At 44.1% G+C, this 20623-nt stretch overlaps 1 protein-coding gene across 4 annotated transcripts in view; it reads right to left on the reverse strand.

Moving 5' to 3' along the window:
* The window catches only part of LOC310782093 (uncharacterized protein), a 576458-nt gene that overhangs the window by 57008 nt on the left and 498827 nt on the right, over positions 1–20623 (reverse strand). For all 4 annotated transcript variants that reach the window (XM_083642771.1, XM_083642770.1, XM_083642769.1 and 1 more), the window contains 5 exons: positions 19942–20061; positions 14737–14972; positions 12842–14642; positions 831–998; positions 471–638 (listed from right to left, as the gene is read on the reverse strand). In XM_083642771.1, coding sequence (XP_083498897.1) covers positions 471–638; positions 831–998; positions 12842–14642; positions 14737–14972; positions 19942–20061 — 2493 coding nt within the window. The remainder of the gene's footprint in view (positions 1–470; positions 639–830; positions 999–12841; positions 14643–14736; positions 14973–19941; positions 20062–20623) is intronic.

Consider the following 20623-nt stretch of genomic DNA (forward strand, 5'->3'; position numbering starts at 1 on the left):
AGATAGATAGATAGATAAGAATAAAGCATGTAGATATCTGATGTAAATATACTTGCATAAAGATTCTGGAGTCAGAGGTTGGCCTCAGATGAATATCTTATAGCTTGCAAGATAGACAGACAGATAGATAGATAGATAGATAGATAGATAGATAGATAGATAGATATAAAGATAGATAGATAGATATAGATATAATTCACAATATAAAATACCCCTGATAGGAAACATGCGGGAAACCATGTAATCTCGAAGTCAGAGCGTTCAAGGTTTTCGACAAAGGATTTTGTAAAATGTTTTTTTTTCTCAAATGGAAACAGCCAACCCCAAAACTACAACATGCTGCTGCTTGAATGAAGTAGAGTGAAAAGTGAATTAGTGAGTGCTGTTTTGTTGTCACCACAACATTCAGAAAGTATTCACATAACATTTATAACACAGAACTGAAAACTTATTTTAAAATGGTGTCTGACCTGAGACTCTCCAGTCTACAGTGTGGACTCTCCAGTCCAGCAGACAGCAGCTTCACATCCTGCAGGTCGTTGATACTCAGGTCCAGCTCTCTCAGATGGGAGGGGTTGGAGCTCAGAGCTGAGGCCAGAGAAGCACAGCAGCTCTCTGACAAGCTGCACACACTCAATCTGAATAAGGAATAAAGCATGTACTGTAGCTACATAATAGAGTCCATTCCATCTTAAATCAGACAAACATTCATTTGATTCTGCACCTATATTTTTACAAACCAAGCTGTAAGAGACAACCTCAGGTTAAGTGCCACCACAATATTAATCTAATGTCTAATGTCAGTACAGAAATCAAGTATGCTGTCTGACCTGAGACTCTCCAGTCTACAGTGTGGACTCTGCAGTCCAGCAGACAGCAGCTTCACATCCTGCAGGTAGTTGTTACTCAGGTCCAGCTCTCTCAGATGGGAGGGGTTGGAGCTCAGAGCTGAGAACACGACTTCACAGTGAGTCTCTTCGAGTTGACAGTCAGAAAGTCTGTGATCACAAATTTATGGAAGATTAGTTGTTATCAAGGCAGAGCTGAGACTAAGCATCGCGATGTGAGCACGAGATGTGTGTGGACGAGATGGTGTGTGTGTGTGTGTGTGTGTGTGTGTGTGTGTGTGTGTGTTGAATGCATTTGCAATAGACCCTTTTCACGGGGGGCATTTTGTGTAAAAAATGCAGGGTAAACACAGGTGCAAGCAAAACACTAATGAGGCTTTGCAACTTCCATGATTGGAATTTGGAAACCCTCATTAGTGTGTTGCTTACCTGTGTTTACCCTGCATTTTCGACACAAAATGTCCCCTGTGAAAAGGGTCTATTGCCCAACTGTGATGTCACTCAAGCAACTGTGATCGACTGCCTATAAGTGACTTTGTGTGTAGTCACTTTGTGTGTAGTCACTTTGGTGTGTAGTCACTTAGGCAATATTACACTCGAGGGTGTACTTTACCATGGTTATTGGCACGACAGTGATGCGGAAGTACGCATCACTGAAGTGTCAATAACCATGGTAAAGTACACCCTTGAGTGTAATATTGTGATTATACAACCGTTACCAAGCAAATACAAGCTATAAACAAAAGGTGTTCATATTTTGGGGCCATTTGCTCTCAAAATAACAAACTTTTTGCCGAGTGTTAGTCTGAGACAATAAATAGTCCCCATTGAGTCAGTCAGATATCAGCCTGCCGATATGCTCATCACATGAGTTAACTGTAACAAACACCTGTGCAGAAACCAGCATCTAGCTTACAGCGTTGATGCTAAATGGATTGTTTTGTTGTTCATTTGAATTTATTTGGCTGATTTACTGTTGACGAATGGTTGGAAGAAGAGATCAACAAAAAAAGCTGCTGTTAGCATCAGGTTAGGACGGTAAAATATCAGAATGAAAATATTGCCTGTCTGAGATGAAAGAGGGTTGAGAGGTGGGCCATAGCATCGAGTGTGTGGCGTGCTGGCGCTAAGCGAGTGGGTTCTGCTTACATGTCCTATGCATTCTACATCAAATGAAGACATTACTGTTTGTTTTATTTTGTATGTTACATACTTATTGGCCAAGGTATTAGTTAGTTTATGGCTAGAAATTCTGTGGGGTTATAGGCAATGTTGCCTGCAGAATTTTGGCCGCTGCTGTTCTCTGCTGAACAGACCAGCCGGTGGACTGATATTTTAGTGATGAGGGCATTCTCAAATGAACGATTTGAGAACGGCTAGGTGTGCTGTTATGCTAATTTGAGAACGGTCCTTGACCAATCAGATTGTTTGGTCGGAACTACATCATTTGTGTTACTCACTTTGTGTGTTACTCACTTTGTGTGTTACTGCCAAGATGTGTGTGACGGGATCTGGCGAGATGTGTGTGGGGGACCATTGTGTGTTGTGTGTATGTGTGCGTGCGGGGATGGTGAGATTTGTGTTGTGCATATGTGCAATGTCATCAAGCAGCTGTGATGTCATCGGTGATGTCACTCAAGCAATTTCTGATGTCACTGAAGTGAATGATGTTATGCAATTGCTGTGATGTTGTCACTTCCACTTGAGTTACAAGCAAACTTCAAGGACCAGAAAAGCTGCTGAGACCACGCTCCTGAGAAAAGGGCCATGACTAGTATGAACTTATAGTCTAGCAGAAAGGGCCCTCAGATTTTGAGATACCCCTACCCGAGGTAGAACAAATGCCAACAATGTTTTTTCTTATCTTTAGGGTCTCCCATTAATGAAATTGATTCTTGGCTAATTTTATTTTTGGGGAAAAAATGTTTTTTTGGCTGTTCTTTAGAACTACCCCAATCCCTGAAAAAGAGCCAAATTAGGCCAGTCCGAATAGGGTAAAGGTGACAAAAAAGCTCATACCTTGAGAATGCTCACTCTTTTCCTCATCAGATTTGCTGAGGTATGAACCAGGTGGCTGCCCTACATCACCAAATAGTCAGAAAATTATTTACCTAAAAAGATCATGAATTATAGTCCTGTAAATATAGCTTTAGTTTAGGCGGAAATTGTACTTTGTGGTGATAGGAACATAGGACTCCATCACTTTTCTCTCATTTATCAGAAAAACAGAAATCCCTGAAAAATATACCATTACTGAATTGTCTAGGGTGCTATTGAACACTAACCAGTAGTTGTATGGAGATACCTGGTACCGTTCTATTGCAAATTAGATTTCTTTAGACATAGCCCTGCCTTTTCTCTGAAACAGTCAAAATTCCGAATGGGGGGATAAGTCAAGTCAAGTCAAGTCAATTTTATTTATATAGCACATTTCATACACAAAGCAACTCAAAGTGCTTCACAAGACATTACAGACATAAGAGAATAAAAGAAGATAAAAAGACAATAAAAAGCAAAAAGCAGTAAGATGCTACACGTTTGGTCAATACAGGAAAATAATAGGATAAATAGACATTTCAGCAGTTAAAAGCAGTGCTAAACAGAAACGTTTTTAGACCGTTTTTAAAAATCGGAAGTGTTGAGGAAAATCTGAGGGCCTCAGGCAGGTTGTTCCAGCTAACAGCAGCACAGTGTGTAAAGGCGGCCCTGCCCTGGTTTGAGTGGATCCTTGGGACAGCTATTACGCCAGACCCAGCTGACCTGAGAGGTCTAGTTGGTTCATAGCGAGGGAGGAGATCTGCTAAGTGGTATACTTCTAATAATAATAATTTTATTTGATGACACCTTTCAAAACACCCAAGGTCATTGTACAGTGCATAAGAGACATACCATTCTAAAAGATCATACATAAAAACAACAGGCATGGCAAACACCAGCATCATTAAAATATGATGAGCGTACATATAAGAAAAGACAGGAGATAAACACGGCAGGCGAATAACAGATTAAGTGCTGTATATGATTAAAGTGAGTAGGCCAATTTGTACAGGTGGGTTTTGAGGTGGGATTTGAATGTGGTGATGAAGTCAGACTGTTGGATGTGTGGGGGCAAGGAGTTCCAGAGTCTGGGTGCAGAGCAGCTGAAGGCCCTAGCACCCATGGTACTGAGGCGAGAGGTGGGGACGGTCAGGAGGCCAGCTGAGGAAGAGCGTAGGGAGCGGGAAGGGGTGTCTTCCTGGAGGTCAGAGAGATGGGTGGGTGCTAGGTTGTGTAGGGCTTTGTAAGTGAGCAGAAGGTTTTTAAAGTCAATCCGGTAGTGAATGGGAAGCCAGTGGAGTTGAATGAGAACAGGGTGGTCAGATGATTTAGTGCGGGTGATGATCCAGCCAGTCTGTTGAGCAATTTGGTGGGTAGGCCAGAGAGAAGAGAGTTGCAGTAATCAATCTGGGATGTAAGAAATGTGTGGATGAGGACTTTGGTGCTGTATTGGGACAGGGATGGGCGGATTCTGAAGATGTTGCGGATGTGGAAGAAAGCAGACCGGGTGATGTTTTTTATGTGGGGTGCAAAGGAAAGGGTGCTGTCCAGAATGACGCTGAGGCTGTTGACTTGGGTGGAGAAGGGAACAGGGAAGCTGTCAATGATGATGTTTGGGGTGGTGGTGTTATGAGCTTTTGAGAGGGAGTTTTTGGAGCCGATGGGCAAGGCCTCGGTTTTACTGGCGTTTAACTTCAGGAACTTCCTGCTCATCCAGCTCCTGATGTCCTGGAGGCAGGCAGTGAGGGAGGTGGGAGGAAGAGTGGTGGTGGGTTTGGTGGAGATATAGACCTGGGTATCATCGGAGTAGCAGTGAAACCGGACACCATGGTGTCGGAGGATTTTACCGAGGGGGAGGAGGTAGGTGATGAATAGGAGTCGACCCAATACTGACCCCTGGGTCAAACGGCAGAACACCTCTGTTGGTGGCAGGTTTGCAGAGGCTGCATATGTTGTTGATGCAATTATGAACCTCAGTTCATCCAAGTTTGTGCACATCAGTCCATTTTCCTTTTTATTTTTTCCGTAAAGCAGAAGCGCAAATTCTCTTGCGACTGGCAAAGACTTCCAGAGAGTGGAAAGGGCCAGTGCCTCTCTGTTGCCCTTCCAACATCTTATATACGCGCAGCAACAATGCAAGATCCAAATACTTTGGAAAAAGGTTACAATATGATACACAGAAGAGGGAAGAATGTAACATTGTGATAGCTTAATCTGACAAATGGACAATGATACTAAGGATACAGTATATTAAACATGATCGTCTCCAGATAGACAGGCTGCCTCCAGACTGAACAATATTTAGACAGTTTTGTTTGCATCACTCTTTTGCAATCCTTACAATTGCAGTCCATGGAGTATAAGGTTGTGAATGTGCCCCAGACTCCCAAACACTGGCACAATAATCTGGTTGGGTCATAATACGCAACAAAGGCCTGATACTTTGGCTGTGAAAAAAGTGTCCATATACCTGGACAAAAAAGCAGTCACTTTTTATTTCTCTGTTCTGTTTTATTTTTGCCTTGGTTATTTTGTTTTCTAATCCGTTTTTCTAGTCTGTTTTTGTGATTGTGTATTATGATTACTATTATACTTGGATTAATGTTCCAGTTTCAATAAAACTTCCAATATTTACACCTTGTATTTCTATGTTTTATGGTAAATGGTAAATGGCCTGCATTTATATAGTGCTTTACAATCAGTAGGTACATTCACCCATTCATACACCGATGGCGGCAGGCTGCCACGCAGGGTGCTGGCACACCATCCGGAGCAATTGGGGTTCAGTATCTTGCCCAAGGACACTTCGACATGCTGACTGGAGGAGGTGGAAATCTAACCACCGACCTCTTTTATCCAAAGCGATTAGTGGACGACCCGCTCTACCTCCTGAGCTACAGCCGCTCCAGGTGGTTTGTAATTTAGATCAACTTTATTTTATTGGTTTACCCACATTCTGACTATTTGGTGATGTAGTTCAGCCACCTGGTATTTCCCTCTCCAAATATGATGACCATCAGAGTGAGCATTCTTAACTTATAGGCTATTATGCCACTTCACTTATCCCCCATTCAGAATGACCTAATTTGACAGTTTCAGAGAAGAGGTAGTAGGTCTATGTCTAAAGAAATCTCATTTGCAATAGAACTGTACCAGATATCTCCATACAACTACTGGTCAGGTTTCAATAGCACCCTAGACAATTCAGTAATGGTATATTTTCCAGGGATTTCTGTTTTTCTGATAAATGAGAGAAAAGTGATGGAGTCCTATGTTCCTATCACCACAAAGTACAATTTCCGCCTAAACTAAAGCTATATTTACAGGACTATAATTCATGATCTTTTTAGGTAAATCATTTTCTGACTATTTGGTGATGTAGGGCAGCCACCTGGTCCATACCTCAGCAAATCTGGTGAGGAAAAGAGTGAGCATTCTCAAGTTATGGGCTTTTTTGTCACCTTTACCCTATTCAGACTGGCCTAATTTGGCTCTTTTTCAGGGATTGGGGTAGTTCTAAAGAACAGCCAAAAAAACATTTTTTCCCCAAAAATAAAATTTGCCAAGAATCAATTTCATTAATGGGAGACCCTAAAGATAAGAAAAAACATTGTTGGCATTTGTTCTACCTCGGGTAGGGGTATCTCGAAAACTAAAGCCTTTTTTGAGGACTTGCTGCTAGACTATTAGCTTAGCTTACTTCAGCACCTGGGTGTGATTTTTCTTTTATAGGGGTACAGGAAGTGTCCTTTAACGTGAATAGTGTCACCCCCCTTCCTCTGCCCAGGTATACATATGGGCCTATTAGATACCGTTCAGACCAACAATGCACAAATTGGCGTACTGTAATACGAATTTAAAAAAGGACGGAATCCATCCCCAATAGTACACAAGTGTAAATAATAATTTGCATTATAGACTGCATGTAATATAAGCAGAAACCAAGCAGAAAAGAATACATACTGTATATGGATTTTTTTATTTCTAGGGTGGAGACTCTGGAGACGATGCACCATGGGCACAACATGTTGTGGGATTTACTGATTTAGAAAATGACAAAAAAAAATGCCTAAGCTTTAGGCAATTTTTTTAGGCACAACACAGGATTAACATGACACTACCATAGATGGAAAAAAGACCATGTCATGTAATACTAACTGAAATGTAGACACTACCCACTGGAAAATACTGATGTCCGTTGTGATCAAATTTAAGTTTTCAAAACTTTTTAAGGATAGATTCAACTCTAACTCTAACTCCTTGGCTGGTCTGTATTAAACATTAAACACAAGAACTGTGTTCTTTAAGAAACAGCTAAACACAAGTACTGTGTTCATTAAGAAACAGCTAAACACAAGAACTGTGTTCATTAAGAAACAGCTAAACACAAGAACTGTGTTCATTAAGAAACAGCTTAACACAAGAACTGTGTTCATTAAGAAACAGCTAAACACAAGAACTGTGTTCATTAAGAAACAGCTAAACACAAGAACTGTGTTCATTAAGAAACAGCTTAACACAAGAACTGTGTTCATTAAGAAACAGCTAAACACAAGAACTGTGTTCATTAAGAAACAGCTAAACACAAGTACTGTGTTCATTAAGAAACAGCTAAACACAAGAACTGTGTTCATTAAGAAACAGCTAAACACAAGTACTGTGTTCATTAAGAAACAGCTAAACACAAGTACTGTGTTCATTAAGAAACAGCTAAACACAAGAACTGTGTTCATTAAGAAACAGCTAAACACAAGTACTGTGTTCATTAAGAAACAGCTAAACACAAGAACTGTGTTCATTAAGAAACAGCTAAACACAAGAACTGTGTTCATTAAGAAACAGCTAAACACAAGTACTGTGTTCATTAAGAAACAGCTAAACACAAGTACTGTGTTCATTAAGAAACAGCTAAACACAAGTACTGTGCGCAGGCGTCGACCAGGAAAGGTCGCTTGTTGCAGTTGCTCGTTCGTTTCCGTGCTCTTTGTATTATTATTATTATTATCGCTCTTTTCTAACACTTATCGTGTGTATATATTGTGTAAATAGTGTATCCGTCTGTAACCATGCGGTTCAGAGGAATTTTTAACGTATTTTTGACCGGTTTACTGCTCTTACAATGTATCGCCTGGGGACAACAGCTGGCGCCAGGACATGCGGCTTTTGTTTACAGCAGAGAACAGCTGCTGGAGCTCTGCTCGCCGGCCGGCGAGTCGGTCCCAGCGCCGCTTATTCCGGAGGAACTGATAAAGAATGCACGGCGTGGAAGAAGGGGAAGAGGCAGGAGAGCGAGGCAGAGAAAAAACGAAGCAAGGAGGGAACGTAGGAGATTCAAGCCTAGTCTCCCCTCTATGATTATGGGCAACGTAAGATCGTTAGCGAATAAGATGGAGGAAGTAACAGGTCTGGCGAGGACACAGAGAGAATTTCGGGAGTGCAGCTTAATGTGCTTCACGGAATCCTGGCTAAACAAAGATATCCCGGACTTTAATGCATCAATTGACGGATTCCAAACGATACGAGCAGATCGGGACAGCACCCTGTGCGGTAAGAAGAAAGGAGGTGGGCTGGCCATTCTAGTAAACAACAGATGGTGTAACCCGGCTCATATCAGCATTAAAGATCGCTTGTGCTCACCAGACACTGAGCTGTTAGCTGTAGGTCTACGGCCATATTATCTGCCACGGGAGCATTCTCATGTGATTGTTGTGGCAATCTATATCCCCCCTTCCGCTAATCCGACAGCAGCGTGTGACAATATCCACAACGCCATTGCTGGTTTACAGACCAAGCATCCGAGCGCAGTGATACTGATATCAGGGGATTTTAATCACGTGACAATGACAAAGACACTGCCTAACTTCAGACAGTATGTGAGCTGTAGCACCAGGGGCGACAGAACAATAGACCTGATGTATGCAAACGTGAAGGATGCTTACTCCTCGTCACCCCTCCCCCCGCTTGGCCGCTCCGACCACAATCTAGTCTCCCTCAGATCCAGATATACCCCGAGGGTGAAAACACTGCCTGTGACCTCTAGGACAGTGAGGGTATGGTCTGAGGAAGGAACGGAGGCTCTTAGAGCCTGTTTTGACATAACAGACTGGCAGGCACTCTGTGACCCACATGGTGAAGATATCGACGGGATCACTGAGTGCATTACGGACTACATTAACTTTTGTGTGGATTGCAACATACCCACAAAGGAAATAAAATGTTTCCCGAATAATAAGCCTTGGGTTACTAAAGACATCAAGGCCATTCTGAACGCCAAGAAAAGAGCGTTTAGGTCGGGGGACAGAGATAGGATCCGAGCCATCCAGGGGGAGCTGAAAGCGAGCATTAAAGTGGCTAAAGAATGCTACAGGTCGAAGCTTGAAGCAAAGCTCCAGCAAAACAGCATGAGGGAAGTGTGGAGAGGTGTGAAAGCTATTACTGGCTTTAACCAAGCGGGGGGTGGGGGGGTGGAGGGGGGGGTTGATCGGGCCAACGAATTGAACCTATTTTTCAATAGATTTGATGCGGCTGGCCCGGGGGCCCCCTCCCCTGACTCCCCTGACTCCCCTGACTGCAGTATACAAACAGCAGCCCCCGCCACACTGCTCTCCCCCCCCCCCCCCCCCCTCTCCCTCTGGCCCCGGCTGATGGCCCACCTCCCCCCCCCCCCTCATCCTCCAGGCCATACCCCGTCTCCCAGTGACGAGGTCACACCCCCCCTCCCCCCCCCGATGGGCCTCAGAGCTGATGATGCCACCCCCCCCCCACCCACGCTGACCATCACAGCTGACCAGGTGAAGAATCAGCTGTTGAGACTACACACAAGGAAAGCAGCCGGCCCGGATGGCGTCAGTCCCATGGTGCTCAAAGCCTGTGCCCCCCAGCTGTGTGATGTACTACAGCTGATCTTCAACAAGAGCCTGAGTCTCCAAAAGGTCCCCGTGATGTGGAAAACGTCCTGTATCGTTCCTGTACCGAAAAAGCCAAGACCCAGTGGCTCCAATGACTACAGGCCGGTAGCTTTGACGTCCCACATCATGAAGACCCTGGAGAAACTCGTCCTGGAGCAGCTCAGGCCTATGGTCAAACCTTCCCTTGACCCCCTCCAGTTCGCCTACCAGCCCCGACTGGGAGTGGAGGATGCGGTCATCTACCTTACCAACCGCGCCTACGCCCACCTTGACAACCCGGCCAGCACTGTGAGAGTCATGTTCTTTGACTTCTCCAGTGCTTTCAACACCATCAGGCCGGCTCTACTGGGGGAGAAGCTGACAGCGATGCGAGTGGATGCCCCCCTGGTGGCCTGGATTGTGGACTACCTGTCTGGCAGACCACAGTATGTGCGCCTGAAGAACTGTGTGTCAGACAGAGTGGTCAGCAATACGGGGGCACCACAGGGCACGGTCTTCTCTCCCTTCTTCTTCACCATCTACACCACGGACTTCACCTACCAGACAGAGTCTTGCCACCTTCAGAAGTTCTCTGATGACTCTGCGATAGTGGGATGTATCAAAGATGGTGACGATGATGAGTATCGGGATGTGGTGGCCAACTTTGTCACTTGGTGTGAGCTGAACCACCTGCAGCTCAACGTGTCAAAGACAAAGGAGCTGGTGGTGGACCTGAGGAGGGTCAAGGCTCCGGTGACCCCTGTTTCAATCCACGGGGTCAGTGTTGACATAGTGGAGGATTACAAGTACCTTGGAGTGTACATTGACAATAAACTAGACTGGGCTAAGAACTCTGATGCACTCTACAAGAAGGGGCAAAGCCGTCTCTACTTCCTGAGACGGCTGAGGTCCTTCAACGTCTGCCGGACCATGCTGAGGATGTTCTACGAGTCTGTAGTGGCTAGTGCCTTCCTGTATGCTATTGTGTGCTGGGGCAGCAGGCTGAAGGCAGCGGATGCCAACAGACTCAACAAACTGATCCGTAAGGCCAGGGACATTGTGGGGCTGGATCTGGGCTCTCTGACTGCGGTGTCAGAGAAGAGAACGTTGTCCAGGCTACGCTCCATCATGAACAATGACTCGCACCCACTCCACGACGCGCTAGTCAAACATAGGAGCACGTTCAGTGAGAGACTGATTCCACCTAGATGCAAAACGGAGAGGCACAGGAAATCATTCCTGCCTGTGGCCATTGGTCTATTTAATGCCTCTCTTAAAAGAGCACCTCGGAGACGCTCAGTCTCCCTGAGACTGAGCCAGCCGATAGGTTAACTGTGCCTGGCTGAGCCACGTAACGTAACGTCTCACGTAACGTATAGGGCAAGCCGACTTAATATAAATCACGTGCAATATGTGCAATATGTCACAGGCAATAATGATAATTGACACGGAATGTATACAATACTTACTCCACGTATTGGTATTTTGCTACTTAGACATTCTACTTACTTTGTGCTTTTGCTTCTATCGCATTACTAGTTATTCTATGCTATGTTGTGTCTTTCTGCTTATTGCTTAATATTGCATTACTACGGTTTATTTTTATCTTATTTTTATTTTATTTATGCTATGTGTGTTCTGTGAGCGAGCTACTGTAACTTGTCCCAATTTCCCCCCGGGGATCATTAAAGTCTTTCTGATTCTGATTCTGATTCTGATTCATTAAGAAACAGCTAAACACAAGAACTGTGTTCATTAAGAAACAGCTAAACACAAGAACTGTGTTCATTAAGAAACAGCTTAACACAAGAACTGTGTTCATTAAGAAACAGCTAAACACAAGAACTGTGTTCATTAAGAAACAGCTTAACACAAGAACTGTGTTCATTAAGAAACAGCTAAACACAAGAACTGTGTTCATTAAGAAACAGCTAAACAGCTAAACACAAGAACTGTGTTCATTAACAAACACGATCTCACTGCTATAATGAGGAGGGGCTCTGCTGTGCTCAACTGTGCATGCTGTTGACCTGAAGGCAGGATAAGATGAGGGGAATCTTTCATAGATATTACACCAATAAAGAGGCTAAAGAATGAAACATAAATAACGACTGATCTGTTAGGTAACTGTAATGTGATTACTGAAACTGTAACAGTAATGCCTTACTTTACTCTGTTACAAAAGGAAAATGTAACATGATTAATCAGTAACATCACTTTCTAACATGTTACGCCCAAGACTGTGTACCACTGCTATGTAGAACAACTCAATTATAGTGTATGTTTGAGGAACATGTGACGACTCTGACTCCCTCACTCCCTCCATTACTACATTGAGCCGGATTATAACAAACTATACGGGCCCTATCTTCGTACGGCGCTATCGTTTGCTATCTTCCCTGCGTCTTAAGCTATCGTCTGCCTCCACCGTCTAAGCGCAGACACAGGTGTAGGCGTGGCCCAGGCGTGTCTGTGGGATCTAAATCAGTTTCTGGCAGCAAATCACTTTCTGACACAACACTGGCCAGTAGGCTATAGAGTAACCATTGATAGTATACAATAACCTCTCCCCCTGCAATTGCACCATGCAACAATAGCTTAACCCGAGTGGAAAATTCTGGTATAGGCTATTGAAATAGGCTAGAATTAAAATCTTACACATTCCTACCCTATTAAAGAAACAAATATTTTTAAATGTTTATGTTATAGCCTATATGAGCGAAACGCCTAATTAATAGGCTACTAATTACAAAAGCATCAATTTTCGTTACGAATCCGAACTGGTTCATACTCCAATTCTCTCTTCCCTCTCTCGGCCTCTCCCCCCTCTCACCAGCTCAGCGGCCTTGTGGTTTGAGTGTCCGCCCTGAGACTGGGAGGTTGTGAGTTCGAGCCCCGGCCGAGTCATACCAAAGGCTATAAAAATGGGTTAGGGTTAGGGTTACGCAAAACGGGCGGTAACGCAAAATTACCACCATTGCAAAGATAGGGCCCTACATCTTTATTGTAATTTTATGGCAGGTGTGAAGGTTGCTCTACAATGTGGATACTATTCACATCAGGACTAACCGAGCCTTCCTGCAGTTCCTCACAGCTGGGATCAGTCTCAATCGTCCCCCCACTGTTGTGTTGTAGGCCTCCAGGTCCAACACATCCAGAACCTCCTCTGACATCTGCAGCATGTACGCCAGAGCTGAGCAGTGGATCTCAGAGAGTTCCTTTTCTGATCTGTTCCCTGACTTCAGGAACTGTTGGATCTCCTGATGTACTGAGTGATCGTTCATCTCCATCAAACAGTGGAAGATGTTGATGCTTCTGTCAGGAGAGATGTCTTCAACAATGTTCAACTCCTTCAGGTTGCTGATTGCTCTCTGGATGCTTTCTGGTCTGCTCTCTGTCTGACCCTGCAGGTCTCCCAAGAGTGTCTGGCTGGATTCCAGTGAGAGACCATGAAGGAAGCGGACAAAGAGATCCAGGTGGCCATTTTTACTATGCAGGGATTTGTACATGGCACTACGGAGAAAGGCATCCAGGGGTGGTTCATTGTCTTCATCTGCATCTTCTCCCAGAAATGTGTCCAGTACCTTCTCATCCATGATTGTGTAACAGTGGAACATGTAGACTGCAGCGAGAAACTCCTGAATGCTTAGATGAACAAAGCAGTAGACCGTTTTCTGCAAGAGCACATACTCTCTTTTGAAGATCTCTGTGCACACTCCTGAGAACACCGAGGCCTCTCTGACATCAAGACCGCACTCCTCCAGATCTTCTTGGTAGAACATGAGGTTGCCTTCCTCCAAATGTTCAAACGCCAGCCTCCCGAGCTTCAGAAGAAGTTCCCTATCAGTCTCCATCAACTCCTGTTGATTCATCCCATGTCTCTCTTCATACTTCTGTGTCTTCCTCTGTGTCTGAACCAGCAGGAAGTGTGAGTACATCTCAGTCAGGGTCTTGGGCAGCTCTCCTCTCTGGTCTGTAGTCAACATGTGCTCCAGAACTGTAGCAGTGATCCAACAGAAGACTGGGATGTGGCACATGATGTGGAGGATCCTGGATGCCTTGATGTGTGAGATTATTCTGCTGGCCTGCTCCTCATCACTGGATCTCCTCCTGAAGTACTCCTCCTTCTGGGGGTCAGTGAACCCTTGCACCTCTGTTACCCTGTTGACATATATAGGAGGGATCTGATTTGCTGCTGCAGGTCGGGAAGTGATCCAGTGGAGAGCCAGAGGAAGCAGATTTCCCTTGATGAGGTTTGTCAACAGCACGTCTACTGATGATGTCTGTGTGACGTCAGTCACAACCTCATTGTTCTGGAAATCCAGCAAAAGTCTGCTTTCATCCAGGCCGTCAAAGATGAACACAACCTTGCAGACAGAGAGCTGCTCTGCTGTGATCATCTGTAATGTTGGATGGAAAACATGGAGCAGCATGAGAAGACTGTACCGCTCATCTCTGATCAAGTTCAGCTCCCGGAACGAAAGCAGAATCACCAGATTGACATCTTGATTTTCCAAGCCCTCCGCCCAGTCCAGAGTGAACTTCTGCACTGAGAAGGTTTTTCCAATGCCAGCCACGCCCTGCGTCAGAACTACTCTGATGTGTGCCTCTTTGCCAGGTAAGCGTTTAAAGATGTCCTGGCACTTGATTGGAGTGTCATGGAGGGTCTTCATCTTGGATGCTCTCTCCAGCTGCCACACCTCATGTTGGGTATTAACCCCTTCAATCTGTCCCACTGTGATGTAGAGCACAGTGTAGCTCCTGTTGAGGGAGGTTCCAGTTCCTGCTTCAGTTCCTTCTGTCACAAATCCACATCTCTTTATCAGAATGATCTTATGCTGGTCTAAAGCCTCCAGCAGAGCAGCGTCCACTGGAAGAGAAGAAAGAATGAGCAAGTGTTAAATAATACACTATTGTTTTTGTTTTAGAAAAGGTGACAACAGTAGACAGACCCCCAGTCTTACATTGAGCCATGCTGGTTTGACTGGGTGTCTGCAGTCCAGATCTTGTTCTGTATCTTTTCCCACACTGGGGACAGGCAGAGTCTCCTGATGAACCAGACTGGTCCCAGTATGAGGTGATGCACTGTGTGCAGAACCTGTGTCCACAGCTGGTAGAGACTGAATCCCTCAGAACCTCCTGACACAATGCACAGCAGGACAGCTGCTGCTTCACAACACCTAGACTCCTCTTCCTTGCTCTGTAGGGACGAAGGCAATTTATTATGACTGATCAGAAAACATTAAGATTTAACAAAAAAAAATCAAGCTAAAGTTTGAACTATCATTTGTTGAAATTGTAAATTAAATGTCAATATTTTTGCTCCGATACCATCATGCTGCCACAACATGTAAAGTATATTTTTATATTGTGTAGAACATTCCAATTTGTTTATTGTGTCTGTTATTGTATCTGATACCATGCTTGGGTTATATACAGCCTAATATAGCCTATATCATTTTTAACGATGTTCGTTTTTCTGCCCCTGTTGATCTTGTATTTATATGTATTTTTCTGGGCTATTACCTGTGTGATGTGTGAATTTGTATCAATTATGTTTGGATGCACTCCACCCTGGGAGGCGCTGATTGTTTTAGAGCCTATCAGCCTATGGTTGCAATGTTATTTGTGTTTCATCCTCCAAACATTACTGACCTTGATGAAGATCCAATGTAGGATCAAAACTTTTCCTCATTAAACTACGGCTTGGAGGAAGTGTGCAAGCTCTTCCTCTTCCACTACAGTACATCTACATTATCAATCACTGTCTCTATTTGTCTAAATCTCCTGTTTTCCTGAAATGGGCTTTTCAGTGATGTTGGGACATTTTGGTGTGTAAACCATTTCCTGGCTGATGCGTGTGGCCAGCAGTGAGCTGGTTGTGGCTATTTCCTGGCTTATGCGTGTGGCCAGCAGTGAGCTGGTTGTGGCTATTTCCTGTCTTATGCGTGTGGCCAGCAGTGAGCTGGTTGTGGCTACTTCCTGTCTGATGGACCTATTGCAAATAGTTAATAATTAATAGTTAAATAGTTAATAGCTCCCTTTTGACCGGCACTTTTCCTGAGTCCCTGAAAACTGCAGTTATTAAACCCCTACTAAAAAGCGTAGCCTTGATGCATCGGTAATCAGTAACTACAGACCAATATCTAATCTCCCATTTATAGCCAAAATAATTGAAAGGGTTGTTTACCTACAACTCAATAGATTCCTAACCTCAAATGATCTCCTAGATAAACTCCAATCAGGCTTTCGCCCCCATCACAGCACAGAAACCGCGCTTACTAAAGTCATAAATTACATTAGAATGAACACAGACTCAGGCAAAAATTTGATTCTAGTGCTACTGGATCTTAGCGCTGCATTTGACACTGTTGACCACTCAATTTTATTGGACAGACTGGAAAACTGGGTTGGGCTATCGGGTACGGTCCTCCAGTGGTTCAGGTCCTATCTTCAAGACAGGAAGTACTTTGTTTCCATTGGCAATTACACATCTCGCACTAATTATTACAGGTGTAGACGATCAAATTGTTATGATCCCCATGACCCCATCATCACATTAGTTCAGAAATGTCAGTTTCATTTGAGACTGCTGATAGACTGCACCTTCCACTGACAAGTGGTGCTATTTTCATTATTTATTATATTTTACTGCTGTTCTATTCACCTTATGTAGCCCCGCCCACTTGACCCAGTTATTGTTGTTATGACTTCCTGTTCAAAACACCGTCTGTTTTACCTGGTCACTAGTACTGTACTGTCACAGGAAGTGTAAACACAATAGGAAGTAACTGGCTGACCTCTGTGTTGGAACATAAGGTGAATAGATCAGGGGTTTTCAAAGTCTGTGAGTGTGGGCCTCCCCCAGACAAAGCTTGGGGATAGGCCCATCCCATTGGCTGCCTATGGGCCTGAGTCCGGTTTAAACACAACATTTTCTTAGTAATTTAGTTGTTTAGGTTACAATCTAAGGTTACAATGTTGTAACATCACACCAAATATTACCCCAAAGAAGAAAAATATATATCTGACCACGAGCCTGGCACGGGTTCGAGGAAAAGGGGGAATTCCGCCCCGACCCGCTGGCCGGTCTCGGGTTCGGGCAGAGAATCTAACCAAAGCGAAAATGTAATTTTACTTACATAGGCTACTTTTTTATTGAGGTAATTTCCTGGGCTAGTTCTTGTACTTGAATTAATTTTGACTAAAGTAAGAATACTTGTACTAGTAGGATTTGTCAGCACTCTTTCCACCTCTGAATGCATTTCATATCATAGGCTCACATGTTTACATGGTTTGAAGTTGTCTTTCCCAGAACACATTGGTCTTCTTTTCTGACTTGTGTTTTGACTTGCATTCTGTCAAACACTGCAAACATTTTATTTATTTATTTACTTATCTATATATTTCAAGCTCTTTTAAGCATTCCAGGGGGCGGGGCCAACAACAAACAAAACATTCTGTGAAGACAGATATATAGAAACATGTCGCTGTGAAGAAGCTTCAACAACTGGTCGTCATAGCGACGCTGCAATGCCTCATTGTCTGGGAGAAAGAGAGAGTCTGTGCGTATAGACATACAGTAGGAACTAGGATTGATTAGAGCCATGGGAAATCAATGATGTCTCGTTTATTAAATTACATCAAGTGATTCAGTCTTCAGTTATAAAACACTATATTAGCATCCATTTCCTCCACACATTTTTAAGCAAGTGGTGTTCAGCTCACCAAGTGCGGTCAGGTCTCAAAATGTGCATCGCTGGCACTGCGTTCAGACTGGATCATTTCAGTTATTACTTGTGATATTATTGTATCTCAGATAGGGGTGTCAAAATTAATCGTTTAATCAATGCATCGAGATGCGGACGTGTGAATCGAATCGTTGACAGATGAATCGTTGAATCGTTTATGTTTAAATTTCTGTTGACATTCAGATTTTAATGCACTTTCTAAGTAAAAAAGGGACTTCATATTTATCTGACTGCTTGTATTAATTGATGAAAAGTAGCCAGGAGCTGCCATACTTTGAGCTGTATCGAGATGCATCGTGATGCATCGTGGAATCGAATTGAATCATTGACAGATCAATCGTAATCGAATCGAATCGTGAGGCCAGTGAAGATTCACAGCCCTAATCTCAGACACACGGCTAGCCTCTGAGTCATTCAGACTGGATAATTTCAGTCCTTACTTGTAGGATCTTATGGCTCATTTCCACCACATTTTACAGCCCTGCACAGCCTAAAATCTGAGGGAGGGCCACCGCTCGACCCAGCCAAGTCTCGGCCAAGGTGCTGGAAAAATAACTAGAGTTAGAAATATAAAAGGAATTTCCGCACACAGCCCTGCACAGCCCGTCACCACTCGGCTCTATTTGTTTCGACCCGATGGATGTTTTGTTTCCACCGGTGCTCGATCTGCCCCCGCCCACACCTGGTCGTCATAGCGACCGCATATCTGCCCTCCGCCCATAACCGAAGTAGGCTATTCATAGCTTTCAAGGGGCGTTACGTGCTGCCGGGAACGCCCACCTGGCGGTCAAAAAAAAAACTTGTTCATTCCCCTGCGCGCCGCCTCGACTAGTTTCTCACGCTGTGTTTGTTCAGCCGTTTGTACACACGTCTTTGCGGCCAACATTTCATCAAAGGTAAGCTCAAGTAACGTTACAATAATGATTAAAATACCCCGTTAACGTTACTTGAGCTTACCTTTGATGAAATGTTGGCCGCAAAAACGTGTGTACTTTGATGGTAGAAAAAAAGCCATTTGCCCTCCCCAGCGACTGAACCACGTCTAATCGCACAAATCCATAACCTCCTCCTGTCTGAGTTTTCTTTCTCCGACGGGATTCTGTAAAAGCACAAGCCAGGCGTGTCTCCTCGTCGGTTAGTGCAACCGATAGCACAACAGGTATCCGGCATTTTGGCTGAACAAACGCAGCGTGAGAAACTAGTGCGGGCAGCGGAATGAACAAGTTTTTTTTTTTTGACCGTCAGGTGGGCGTTCCCGGCAGCACGTAACGCCCCTTGAAAGCTATGAATAACATATAACGTTAAAATTAAATCCATACACAGAACTTTTAAACTGTTTATGAAATACTGGTGCCTCTAAATGACCTACAGTGTACATGGGCAAATGTGACAATCGGCCAGGAGAATGGATATCACTTTGTTGTTAGTCAAACTCAAACATGCATGCATGCGAGGGACGGGGGTTGCGCTACAGAGTGAAGCCTCTACCCCGGCGGCCTCTCACCAGGCAAGACCGCGGCTTCACTTACCCCCGCCTGCGGCCTAGCGCAGCCGACGCTGCACACAACTACAGGAGCTTCCTGAGCAGCGGACTTTTTCTCTCTCAATACAATTGAAAACCAAACCAAAAGCTGAGTAAGGAGATCGATTTTATTTCACCAGAGGCGAAGGCAGCAACACAAAAGACTGATGGAAATAACATAACAGAAGAGAAGGTAAGCCCAACTAAACTGGTATGCATTGACAGTCACTCAGTAGATAGAGTAAACACGATTCTGCCTGACCAATCAGTCGTCTGCAGTGTTTTCACGTCACCGTATGAAGCCGGGTTCACAGCGCTGGAACCTCAACTAAGCAGGGACCAAAAGCAGCACGACTCAACCCCGACTCAACCCGGGCTGTGCACGTTTTTGATCGGTGGAATGAAACAAAAAAGCGAGACGAGCTGAGCGGGGCCGCGTTGTTACCAGCAGTGGAAATGGGCCATTATTGTACCTCAGACACACGGCTAGCCTCTGAGTTGTTCAGACTGGATCATTTCAGTTATTACTTGTGATATTATGGTACCTCAGACACACGGCTAGCCTCTGAGTTGTTTGAGGGGAGGTATTGTCTGTGCGGCCGGGTGTAGAGTGGGGAGCAGTGTCAATGTTAGTGTTTTAATAGGCTAACATGACACTAACAGTTATACATTTTTTATACTTTAACTTTTTACAGTATTATATTATTACATCATCAGTTTTGAAAATAAATGACCCACCTGAAAGTATTACATTACCAGTAAAAAAAGTTTGTGAAAGTATCAGTCAGGACATTTTGTTACATTTTTGAGTTAAGTGCAAATTTGATTACATTTTCAGGCGTTATTATATTTTCATGAAATTATTATTACATTATTGAGTGTTACAGTCCTCTTACTTTGTGTCTGAAGGTCCAGGTTCATTACTGAAGTTTGGATTATTATCTTTAGACCAGTCACTCTTCATAGACAGACAGCTGGGAACTGGAGACTCTGCTCTCTGCCTGTGGTACTGACCTCTGAAACACAAATGTTTGATACACATCATCATTAGTTCTACTAAAGACACACATCAATACATGTGACATTGCACATTATACAACAGTTAGTTCCAGCAATTTGATTGGACAAGAGGCATTCCAGCCATGATGATATCTCAGTATGACATCACAGGACACTTCACTGTGTGTATATCACTATCAGACAGTGCTGGAGTGGTGACACAAAAGTGGGTACATGAAGTGAATACATGAAAGCACAGTAGCGCTGCTTGTCGAGTTAAAAAGTGTTAAAAAACAATATATTCCACGTCTTGTGCAGACAATTCTTTATTCAAATATGTGCACCTGAATCCTGCAAGCGTCATCTTTCAAGTGTGCAACACTCACAGACGCAGCTCGGTTGCTGTGTGACATCGCCCGCTCAACTGGCATGAGCTTCACACATGGAGACAGTCGGCATGTGTGTGTGAACGCCCACAAAATGTTAAACGGCTGGCACGCGAGTGGGGTAAAACCGCCGATATATCTCAATGGGCTGACTCACCAAAGGACGGTGCTGCGGCTCTAAACTACAGGTTTG

This window comes from Poromitra crassiceps (assembly GCF_964638095.1).
Source record: "Poromitra crassiceps genome assembly, chromosome: 9".
NCBI lineage: Eukaryota > Metazoa > Chordata > Actinopteri > Beryciformes > Melamphaidae > Poromitra > Poromitra crassiceps.